This window comes from Pseudorasbora parva, chromosome 3 (assembly GCF_024679245.1).
Source record: "Pseudorasbora parva isolate DD20220531a chromosome 3, ASM2467924v1, whole genome shotgun sequence".
Classification (NCBI taxonomy): Eukaryota; Metazoa; Chordata; class Actinopteri; order Cypriniformes; family Gobionidae; genus Pseudorasbora; species Pseudorasbora parva.
The window spans coordinates 46,730,920-46,743,801 of NC_090174.1; the positions used below are offsets into that span (position 1 = coordinate 46,730,920).

General features: G+C 40.8%; 1 protein-coding gene across 2 annotated transcripts in view; it reads left to right on the top strand.

The window, feature by feature from the left end:
* The first annotated feature begins 4,280 nt into the window (after window positions 1-4,280).
* The window catches only part of arhgef9a (Cdc42 guanine nucleotide exchange factor (GEF) 9a), a 44,912-nt gene continuing 36,310 nt past the window's right edge, over window positions 4,281-12,882 (top strand). Inside the window, exon 1 of one of the 2 annotated variants that reach the window (XM_067439228.1) lies at window positions 4,281-4,470. In XM_067439228.1, coding sequence (XP_067295329.1) covers window positions 4,462-4,470 — 9 coding nt within the window. In that variant the 5' untranslated portion in view covers window positions 4,281-4,461. The remainder of the gene's footprint in view (window positions 4,471-12,882) is intronic. The other variant, XM_067439229.1, reaches the window with a different exon arrangement.

The window sequence follows — 12,882 nt, forward strand, 5'->3', positions numbered from 1 at the left end:
CAGTTGCTTCAATGCATGTAGGGGTGTGGTCCTGGTCAAGACAATCTCCTGAACTCCAAACTGAATGTCAGAATGGGAAAGAAAGGTGATTTAAACAATTTTGAGTGTGTCTCATGGTTGTTGGTGCCAGGCGGGCCGTTCTGAGTATTTCACAATCTGCTCAGTTACTGGGATTTTCACACATAACCATTTCTAGGGTTTACAAAGAATGGTGTGAAAAGGGAAAAACATCCAGTATGCGGCAGTCCTGTGGGCAAAAATGCCTTGTTGATGCTAGAGGTCAGAGGAGAATGGGCCGTTACAACCAAGGTATGCAGCAAAGCATTTGTGAAGCCACAACACGCACAACCTTGAGACGGATGGGTTACAACAGCAGAAGACCCCACCGGGTACCACTCATCTCCACTACAAATAGGAAAAAGAGGCTACAATTTGCACAAACTCACCAAAATTGGACAGTTAAAGACAAAAGAAAAATGTTGCCTGGTCTGATGAGTCTTGCTTTCTGTTGAGACATTCAGATGGTAGAGTCAGAATTTGGCGTAAACAGAATGAGAACATGGATCTATCAATACTTGTCATCACTGTGCAGGCTGGTAATGGTGGTGGTGTAATGGTGTGGGGGATGTTTTCTTGGCACACTTTAGGCCCCTTAGCAAAGCCACGTTATCCTAATGGGCAACATGGGCTGCAGCCCAGGGCCCTGAACACCAGGGGGCCCCCAAGACAATTCTCTTTTGCTTTATAATTTTGGAAAAATTACATTTTCAGATTTTTTTGGATCGCGGTAATCCACCAGTTGGTCAACTGCCACCCTAAGAAAGACCATTGCCACCCCGTCTGCCACCTCAGCAGGCAGCTAGTGTATTTCAATGCAGTTCACTTCAATGAGATAAAGCAAGAAAACACGTCCTTCTATTATTGTGTAGTAGTCCAACAAATGACTCCTAGGAACTGCTTAGATCTGCAATGCAAATAGTTTGATCACAAATAGATGACTCTATTGCCTGTTTCACTCATAGTCCATTCGTAGTGCGTGTATATATATATTAACGGGTTACAGCTTTCACACTGCACACGGATGCGGTCCGGCAGTGCTTTCCAGGAGCAGTGCGTCTGCAGCAGCGTGTCGATCTGCACCGAGACTATTTTGTGCTGGTGGCACTGAATTAAACCCTCCTCTGAACATGTCCAAACCATCTCAATCTCTTTCTAACTTTGTCTCCAAAACCTCTCACATGTGCAGACTCTGATCCTGATCTCATTCCTGATCCTATACATCCTCGTCACTCCCAAAGAGAACCTCAACATCACAAATCCTTTTAACTGTACAGTTAGATTTCGATTTTGTTTTGTTTTCTTGTGGCTGTGACTAGTCAAACGGTCAGGGCTGCAGTTGGGACTGTTGCTGATTGCTTACGGCCGATGAGAAGACGTTGTTCGTCGTTCGCTGTTTTCCACCGCTTCTCTGGTGTTATTTTTGTTTTTGGATTGTTGCGGTTGCTTCTGGTTTGAAGGAAGTTTCGTGTTGCCCGCTGCGGCTGCTCACTGGTGGTCTCCCTCGGGCTGAGTGGCTGAGGTTGCCGGTTAATTGGGGGCGTTTGCACTGGACCAGCATCATCAGCATCGGGCATGATGTTGGGATGTTCTGCGTCTCGGCTGCGCTGCTGTTCTGTCTTGCATTGTCGGCCGTGGAACGGCCTGGACTTCTGCACCGACCCCGGTGTGTCCACAGAGGTGCCCTGAAACTTGGTTTGCCTCCTGTATAGTGCTGCGGCGATCCCCTCCATCTGGTCTCTGTCATGCCTCGACGACGTCATCAATACACTGCCGAATTAGGAATATGTATTAACCAAGCCTGCAGCACCCCTCTCAGAAACTGAAGCTTTCGCGCCTCGATCGCCCCCAGGTGACTGGTCTCTGTATAGTCACCACTCTGTGTTTTCTAATGGACGCGAGGCAAACTAAACAATAAAATTACACTTCAAATATTTGTTTCCCAAAGTTAATGTCATTGTAGGCAGTCAGTGCCGCCGCTCCCACCCCGCGCATAGGACACCAAGTGCTGAGGGGGGCACCTTGAGAATTTTCTCTCAGCACCCACCCCAAATCAACAAATACCTGAACGCGATGGACACCCACATAAAGTAATGATGCGTATGGCATCAAGGCGGCCAGCGGCGGTACTGAAGGCAGTTATCATCACAATGATTTCATTTCAAGTGTTCATTTTTAAAAGACAGCTGACAGCTAAAAGACAAACTGATTGACAGCTGAGATCGACCTCTTCTCTGAGTGAAGTTGTCACTGAGGCACTAACAGACTTTTTTCGGGATTTTTGGGAGCAGATTGGAGCTTTAGCTTTAATTTCTACATTTCCATTACTTTTTATTTCACACCAACATAATTAATTGTTCTGTATCTGTGAGAGTGTGGACGGGCTTTTTATATCGCGACTGTACTTCCTGCTCTACTTCCTGCGCTCTACTGCGCAACTCCGGTCCCGAAATCGCTACTGTGCAGACTTGGTCCCAAGATGTCAGCGGCGTGCAGACCGCCTGAAAGCTTCAAATCTGCTCAGTGGAAACGGATGATGTCGAGTCGTCCATATTTTTTTTACGGTCTATCTAGTGCTGGGAGAAATGTAAAACATGGAGTGGATCCCAGTGTACTGTGGAGCTTACAGAGACTTCCACCATCAGCTCTTTTTTCTGTTCAGAAAAGCTTTTAACTGTTGGCTGATTGTTTGTATTATTCTATATTTTTACTTTTTAATATAATATATATGTAGTAGTAGTAGTAGTAGTAGTAGTATTGTTATTATTATCTTCAGCTCTTCCTTCTGTCTTTTCCTCTCCAAACCATACAACATTGCTGGTATCACTACAGCTCACTACACCTTTCCTTTCAATCCTGCTGGTACAATTTTATCACACAACAGACCTGACACTTTTCTCCACCCATTCCAGGTGTGTGTGTGTGTATATATATATATATAAAATAAATTATAATTAACACATCACTAGATTACAATCTATTGAAAGGTAAAAGAAGAATACTTTTATTCAGAAAGGATGCGTTAAAACCAGCATATTAGAATGATTTCTGGGATCATGTGAGAATAAAACGCTGGCTGCTAAAAATTCAGCATTGCCATCACAGGAATAAAACAAATAAACAACTATTTTAAACTGTAATAATAATAATAATTTACAATAGTACTCTATTTTTAAATAAATAACTTGGTGAGCATAAGAGACTTTCAAAAACATAAAAAAAAAAGCTTTCGAAAGATAGTGGATATATGCAGCAGCTCACTCTTCATATCTTCACAGACATTAAGATCATCCTAAATGAAGTTGTGATTCAAACATCACATTAGCTCCTCAGCTCTTGCGTGTTTGTTGTCTGTTATTTCAAACACACTGTATATAATTATGCCTGTTGGCAAAGAACAATCTGCTACAGCACATCTCTTTTCACCCATGAGATCAATTTTTAACATATCATATTACATTAAGCCGGTATATTATGTTTAAATAATAATCAACTAAAAATGATTTGGGAAAAAATTGAAAAGGATGGAAATCAAAAAGGGCTGCACAGGACTGTACTTGTCTGCATGCTGCATAATTAAGCACATCTGAAGTACTTGGATTCATTAAAAAAGAAAAAAATAACACCTGCATGTTGAATTTATTCTGATTTTGCACTAAAAAAATATAGCTCTATTCTGGTATATTCCATTGCAGTTTTTGTTAAAACAAATTAGTTTACTTTAATCTAAGAAACTAGGAATACGATTCAATGCAGTGACTTGATTAAAACTAGCAAGAATAGCAAAACTGAAGCTAATTTAATTTCTGTTAGTTTTTACAATAGTGGGGGTTATTTTTCATGGGAAGATTATATTAGGACCCTTTTTTCTTATGCATATCTCTGGACACATTGCAGGGTTGTATTTTGTTATCTTCACATTGCATGTTTTTAAATAGATATATATTGTGTGCTGCTTGTTTGCCTCTGAATGATGTAAAACAGCATGCAGTTGATGATGATGATGATGATGACGTTCTTAAAAGCCAATAGATTACTATTATTTTGTATATCTTTTTGCATTATGTAATGCTTGTAGCCTCAATAACAAAGTGAAGCACCCCTTCTTTTGACTGATGGTTGGCTCCCAGTATGTGTGTATGTGTATGTGTTCAGTGTGCACAAGCGCCGCCCATACTTCAGCTCTTTTCATAGAGATAGAGAGAGAGAGAGAGAGAGAGAGAGAGAGAGAGAGACGCAGACTCCCACCTCGCCGTGAGAACAGAACAGTGTCTAACCGGACGCGCGTTTCTCTTCCATACACCGCGCGTTGCTCACGGGGGCGCGGATACAGGGTTGCAGCTGGCGTCGGGGGCTCGAACCTGCGGAAAGGACATTGATCCAGGACCGGGACTGACCCTGAGGATGATGAAGGTGAGGCTGACTGTGATGCTCCCGTGAGCGCCATTCTTCTGGCTTACCGACGGTCTCTGTTAACGGGTAGAAAAAATGAAGGTGGTTCGGTGGAGGGAGGGGGGTGTCTTTTGGCGATGGTGGATATACATGAGCTGAGCAGAGGTCGCGAAAGCGCGAGAATGACATTTCGGCTCCGTGAAGTATTTTTTTCTCTTTTAATTTTATTCACCAGGGAGGCTGCGAGTTAATGGACGCTCCCCCTCGCGCTGCTGTCCGTCCGCCCGCGCGGAGAGCCTAGAACCGTTCCAGTGCTATGGAAACGGGAGAGATGGAGCGAGCGCGCGACAGAGGGGGATACCCAGCTCCTCAGCGCAGCCTCGGGCATGTCAATGACGTTGGTATATTTTGCGCTCTACAAAATGTGTCACGGTGTCCGTTAGGGGCTGCTCACCTTTAATTTAAGCGCGACGCGTGTGCGTGCGCCAAATCCGTTCGGTTTTCTCCTCCGTCGCTTCGTCGTGCTGGATTCTCATGCGAGTTTGCGTTTTCCTGTTTACTGATTATGAGCAACCGGCATTCTGTAGTCAAGTGCCGGGGCGCGCGCACTCTCAAACGCGTGCGTCCGCTTCATTTATTTTTACACAGATACGATCCGCGGTGCGCAGTTTATCCGTGTCAAACGCAGAGACTCGTGCGCTAGGCCGTCGATGACGCGAATCTGGCTTCTGTCAAGCGTTAGAGAGGATAAAACCCGTGAAAGCCGTGAGGGGTTGCCGTGGAGGCCGACTTTTCGTTTGGGCTGTAGCTACTGTGGAGCTCGAGCAAAATTCGCGAGCGGTCAACGAGCACGTGAAAGAATGCTAGCGTATTTTATTTCCTTTGGGGGGGAAATACTGAGGTGTGTCCGATCGCACTAATCTCAGGTGCCTGTGCTCACTCGATCTGCCTCTCACATCTTTCATTTATTGTGCACCATATTGTGTTGTCTTTAGTTTTTCTGTTAGGCTCTATGTCTGTCAACTATGTTTAATAGTTTGGGTGTTTTATTGGGAAGATCTGTTGACCTATAATCACACTACACGTATTAGCAATAATAGCTAATATCAAACCCCTGAAGAGAATTTATATGTGTTTGGAATTGTGAGATAAAAGAGTGTATCCAGGCAATTCCACATGAATGTTCATATAGCCTATTGAGGCCAAGCCTTGGTGCACACTCCATTCATCCAGGGTTTAGGCTGTAAACACAGAAGTTGCCTTTAAACCTGTGACATTCCTTTGCATGGTTTGTTTGATCAGATTTCACACACTTTTTGTGCAGGTAAAAAATGGTAGACTGTAGTTGGTGAGTGTTGTAATAAATCCTGTAATAGTGTTTTTAAGTACAATTTGTCCCAAGCTGTTTACAATTTTAGATTTTGTGAATAGATTTTGTTGTTGTTGTGTAATTATTAAGTAATTATTGTGCCATGTATTTAAATTTTTAACATAAAACACATTTTAGTTTTAAACAACAAACCAAAATGCAACTGAAATGCATGAATCATAGGCTTAAAAGCTTGCTGCTTGTTTGTGTGCATATAACTGTCACTATACACATACATATACACTCTCCCAAATTGTGCGTTCTTTGCTGGTCCAGTAAAAGTTGGAAAGGGCTATCACTCCTCTTCTGATTAGACATTATACTTGTAAATATTGATGAAACTCTTATGTGGATGTTATATATAAATTGAAACAAGAGACTCCGCTGATTCATGTGATACCAGTTCTGTCATTTAACATGAATGCAGGTCAAATTATAAATCAGATGTGCTGGTTTTTGTTTTTTAGAAAGAGACTAATCGTTTCCTCAGTGATGGTCATGTACGATAGGGATTGGTTAAACTGATGGTGTTCCAACATGCTTATCCTTAACCTGACCCTTCTAGAGGACAGACATGAGTATTCTCTCATTAAAGATGATTACGGAATCACTGCCATCAGCTAAACCATGATTCAGCCGAATCATTCCCTTGAACTCATGTTGCTCAAACCGTCAGTCTTAGTGTTTCGTGTGTTCACGCTGCAAGCACATATTTGCAGACATGGGGTTTAGTTGTGCGTTGGAGCATAATGGTTCGGATGCATCCCACTGAAGTGCTGAAACCGTTGACTCACTGTCTCTACGGAGAAATTGCTCCTGAAAACTTTACTGACGGCATGCTACATCAAACTCCTTCGCGTTGGATACTGAAAGCCTTTAATACTTAGTGACTGGTTTTCATATTAAAAATGCCTTTAATGAATGGAAAAAAGGTTTTGCACCAGTGTCTCTGTAAATGATTCTTTAGGCAAAGTACATATTGCATATAATTTGCCATTTGATTTGAAGCCATTAACACACCAAACCTATTATAAGTTCTGTCATTTTCCTTGTCAATACAAGAGAAACACCTGACGGAAAATGCATGTTATGTATTGGTGTGGGAATTTGAACGCTGGTTTTATTCTGTATTGCCAGGCTATGGCAGGATATTTCCCTTTTGCATTAGCATGCAGTCCATCTCCCCCAACAGGTCTGATGTACTTGTTAATGGTGAAGGGAACTCTGGGAAGTGTACTGCCGGTGCAAGCAAGTGACTTAGTCTTAATGTTGCAAATGAAGTAATATAGTTTGCGTTATATTCCCTAGAGGCAGATGCCTTCTTTTAGAACAAAATCTTGAGTGTATATGCGCATGTTGGCGTATTCGTTAAAACAGAAGCTTACAGACTCACTTTACATCCTACTCTCTAGATACCAGCAGGCTCTAATCCTGTCCTCTGTAGCCATCTTAAAATGCACTGGATTCAGCTCGGAAACTCTTACATAAAAGGTGATTGCAGATTTATCAGATAGTATGTAGGTTCTGATCTCACGGCGCACCTTTTAGGGGTGCGTTCTGACCTTTCAAATCAGCGTCTTGAAGTTTCAGGACGGTTCCACTGAGCTGGTGCACGACATTCACATGGAGAGGCATGTGCATCCAAAAATATGACTACGTAAGTGCGGGAAAGAGTGGGAAAACCAAGAGAATGGCCAGATTTAGAAACATCTGCACTGGGAGCGTGGGCTGGGAATACACCCACCCACCCACACACACATACACACACTCACACTAGCACGCACAGCGGCTTCATGTGAGCTGTATCACACGCGTATCTTCTGCATCTTTCATGGCTGAAAGGCTTTTGTGCGTTTTCTCCGCTTGTGTTTGTTTTAGGAACCGTGTGGGCAGGCAGTGCTGCATGGTTTTAAAGCATTTATAATCTAAATTTAGACCTCAAGAAAAGTGCAAAATGTTTGATCAGGATGATTCATATCAGAATGTGGAGGGAATAACGGGCTTAAGCAGCATCATATGGCTAAGCAGCTCAAGAGTCGAGTAGTTCCTTAAAACATTCGGTTCATAATGTTACTTCGCTGTCTGCACATTCAGTCTCTTTTATCATCTCTCTCTGCGAGATATTATGAGAATGAATGGATGTATGAGTTTGTTTGTGTGTGTATCCAGTTATGAGAGCTTAATCCATAGCGTAGCAGTCTATTTTAATGCAAGGTTCTCTCTTTTTCTCTATTTCTCTCCACGTGCTTTCTCCACTTCTCTCTCCTAGACTCCTAAACCACTGTACTCTGATTACATAATCGTCCTCCCCAGTCAGGTGTGTGTGCGTGTGTGTCTATGTTGAGGCAGCATCCTCTGGTCCCTTAGATGTTCTGTTTCCTTTTTCCCCCTCTAAATGGAGAAGGATGCTATCCTATAGTCCTCTGAATTATAGGGCTGTTCTGTCTGTAGTGCAGCAATGATGATGCTGAATGAACAAGACACTTCATTTTCTGTTTAGACGCCCAAAGTTCTTTAATTCATTGAAAGGAAGGATGGAGTGATGGCAGTTATATTGGGGCGAAGGTGCCAGATGTTGAGGAATACACCCCAGGGCTTGACATTAAGCATGTTCATGTGCTTGTCCTTCGGACAAGTAAATCGTTCATTCACTTGTCCGAGTAAAAAATGTTTTTGTCCGGAAAAAAGTTTGATATTTTTTTAATTGTGTGTGTGTGTGTGTGTGTGTGTGTGTGTGTGTGTGTGTTGTAACTATAATTTATTCTGAAGCAATATTCTCACCAGTGTTCAATCAGCTTTGACATATTTAAATCTGCATATTTGTGAATTTTTATTTTTTATTTTTTTATTGAATCATTTTAAATTTGTGATATTTTTACCTTTTATAAAGGGCATTTCCCCCTAATCTTATTAAATATATGCTATGCTTCAGGGTTAATTTTATATTGTTAAATTTGATCAATACATTAAATTAAATTAAGACACTATAAGGGCTGTAAACAATAAGTAAGGGATAATGTACACCCAGCCGGTTGTTATCGCAGAATAAACCCTGACAGAGTGATCTTGCATCACTCTGAAGGGGTTTATTCTGCGATAAAAACCGGCTGGGTGTACATTATCCCGCTTATTACACGGCTACTAGTCTCAAATAAATAATTATTAGACACAAAATATTGTCTCGAGATTAAATATTTTATTAGCTCTTACGCAAAGCTTCCGCGAAGGAAAACAGTTCCAACCTGCTTTAAGCCTTTATCTATTGCTGAAGATTTGCCATATGCCCTTGCTAAATGTTGAAAATGAATGCTGAAAGGGTTAGTTCACCTAAAAATGAAACCAAGCCTATAATTTACTCACCTTCAAGTTATCATAGGTGTATATGACATTCTTCTTTCAGACAAATACAATCGGAGTTATATTTAAAAAGTCCAGGCTAACGTTAATCCAAGCAGTAGTTGTAGTTGTGTTTGAAGTCCATAAAAAATGCAGTTGTCCGTCAAATAACGTGCTCCACATGACTCCGATGGGTTAATAGAGCCTTCTGATTCGAATCGATGCGTTTGTGTCAGAAAAAGATCTATATTAAAAACGTTATAAAGGAAACCTGCCTTGAAGTCTTCCATTGTAACCCACGGCTGCTTAAGCCACAAGATGGCGCCAGCTTTAAGCATAGAAGTAGTACCGGTCAAGATAACTCGTAGTACCCGTATGAGCGGGTGTTATCTGGAAATAACGTACCGCTGGCATGCGCGATTGACCAATCAGAATCAAGTATTTCACAGAGCCGTGTAATAAAATTAAATAATTTACACTGAAAAATTACAACTGCATTAAACAATGTTTTGAAATTTGTAGTTTTGAATAGACAAAAAAGAAATGTTGGAAAGTATGTTTAAACATGAAACTAAACCTCCAATAGGTGGCAGCAGGTGGCCGTCTTAATGAGTGAGTCATTGAGTCGTTCATTCAAACAATTCATTCAAACACTGAATCGTTCAGTAACACACTTGTTGCTGTGAGACGTGTGTGAACGATTTTCGCTGCTGAAATCGAAAAAAAGCACTCAATATTGCATCTAAAATGTTAGTGACTTTAAGTGAATGTAAATGTAAGTGAATGTTAATTTATTGTTTATAAAACTATCATATGAAAGCAGTGTCATTTTCAGTCGTGATGGTATTCAGGAAACAGCTTAACGCCGAACTGCTGAAATCGCGACATTGGTGACCCTAATCATTGATCGATTCACTGATTCAATAACGGTTTGATTCCTTTTGGAGGCACATGGACGAGAAGACAATGCTGAATAAAATCGTAGTTTTTGATATTTTTGGACCCAAATGTATTTTCGATGCTTCAAGAGACTAATCAACCAACTGATTTCACATATGGACTACTTTGATGATGTTTTTATACATATCACATCAAGATAGCCTGACAAGCCAGACCCACATCAAGATGTTTGGTCTGGAAACTCACCATTGACAGGGCTCGATTTGAGGGGCGGATAAACGGTTGTCTTTCAAACTCCCTCTGCACGCGATAGGACAGCGTTACACCAACCAGAGCAACGAAGGTGAAGCGGAGCTAGTTGATAGATTAAACTTTCGCCGTATCCGATCAGCAAAACTCCGAACACATCTTCCCTTCTTAAGAATGACTTCAGTGCCGTTCTTTGTTCTTTTCTCAAAGAAAAGCTTAACTCCATGTCTTCCAGAGTCGCGGTCAAAGCTGATTCAAAAGACTGCCGTTCGCCAGTTTCTGTGTTTACTAGAAGCACGCAAGCGCAGCTCGGCCGTTGTCATTATGGCCCCGCCCACCGACTCTATACACGATGTGATTGGCCCGGCAAGAGTTAGGCGAATACAGCTCAGAAGGGTTTTGAGAGTTGCTAGACGACATTCACGGGCAGATTAGATTTGCTGCCGCTAGGGTGCGCCTAGATTTCTAGGCGAAAAATCTAGATGAGAAAATTATTGATTTAAGTCACATGAGAGGAAGCAATGGCTCTATTGTGCTATGCTTGGATATGAAGGGTTATTCACAAGCAAGGGGACATCATCTCAGTTAATTGTAGGCCTAGTGGACCCCCCCCCCCCCCCCCCCCCCAACTGTCTGTGTCTATGACTAGTGTGTACAAGCTTGTGAGACTGGTGAAAAGGACTATTAAAAAGAAAAGCTCAACATTCACAAATTGTTTAAATTGTTACTGCCTTAATGTTGAAAAACACTAACTTGATGAAATTTATACTTGGCTTTAATAAATATAAATTTCCAGTTATATAATATAAATGTATTTGGTCTCTCTTTTAATAATAATAATAATAATAATAATAATAATAATAATAATATTGGACATTACCTCCTTTTCTCTATCTATCTATCTATCTATCTATCTATCTATCTATCTATCTATCTATCTATCTATCTATCTATCTATCTATCTATCTATCTATCTATCTATCTATCTATCTATCTATCTATCTATCTATCTATCTATCTATCTATCTATCGGCCATACCAATATATATTTTTAAAGTCTTGTTCAAAAGTTTTAAAATTTACATTTTTAAGCAAAAATGTTTGACAAGGCCAATCAAATAAGATAGGCTTTTATTGTTCAGATAATGAACATAAATTCTAGTGTGAGGCTTCAGTTTTTAATTGTGAAAAAGTGAGGTAATGTGTAGCTAAACATTTAATATTTGACAACATTGACATAGTTTTACATTAGAAATGTTAAAGGGTACATAACACACAGGGTTTTTGCCAATATCATGTTAATCTTAAATGGGTGGTTGCATGCGATTTCACTTTTTTAACTTTAGTTAGTGTGTAATGTTGTTGCTTGAGCATAAACAGTATCTGCAAAGTTACAGCGCTGAAAGTTCAATGCAAACGTAGATATTGTCTTTTAAAATTATGGCAGTTTATTGCCTACAAAAACGGCCGGTTTGGACTACAACAAGCTTCTTCGCGGGTTGGTGACATCATAAACCCTTGCTATTAACATAAACACTGCCCCAGATGTGGCTTCTGCCCGTAATGGTAAGGGGCGTGGCGTTTCCGGACAACCTGTGCTTGGCACTTCAGCCAATAAAAATACAGGAAACTACATTTGGCCATCTAACCAATCTAAGACCATTGCGTTTTTCAGAGGGATGGGCTTCATAGAAGCAGGAAGCAAATGGGCCGTTCAAAGGACAGTGGAGACAGCGGTGTGGAATAAAGGTCAAATATAAGAAAAATATGGTGTTTAAAAAAAGAAAGAAGTATTAAGACATGTTATACTACGCCCCATAAACACAACCAAGCCTAGAAAAAAAACGCGGAACCACCCCTTTAAGTACCATTAGTAGAAGTATTACATCCTTCATATCTCTGAAGAGTTTAGTTTTATCATATTTATGAAAGACAGATACGTTGTAGCAATTCTTTCTGAAAACAACCAAACTCGGGGAGGAGCTGAAGAGACACAAGCTCACACCTATGACACACACACAATACATAATGTCATTACCCCTGGAAAACTTTCCATTCAATGTACGTTTGTGTTGTGCTGATTGCCAACAAAACACAGACATTTGATGCAGTTTCAGTCACCGCCTGCTGTTTCGACTAATGACTGGGAACAAACAAACTGCATCCACTGTTTCCTTAACGCTGGGTTATGGGAAGCTGAACAAGGTTATCATTCCCTCACATCCAAAAACACACTTGGTGACATTGTTGATTTTGTGATCTAAAAACATAATGACACCGCTGTCGACGGCTTCCGTAACCCGACCGAAGATGATTGATTGAAGATGACGATTGATGATCCCACTCATTCGGGAGAAGTGCCCATACAAGGAATTCCTCCCTTTATGATGTCATACAGGGCATAGGCAAAAAAAAAACTTCCAAAAGGAATTTTGGATTTTTTTTTACAATTTTGGCCAATGATCAACAGTAATATCCAGTGATGCAAAGTACTCAATTTCAGTTTATTTCTACTTAAATTAATATTTCTTGCATTTAAATTACAGTTCTGATTCTGCATTCTACCTTAATTCAAATTC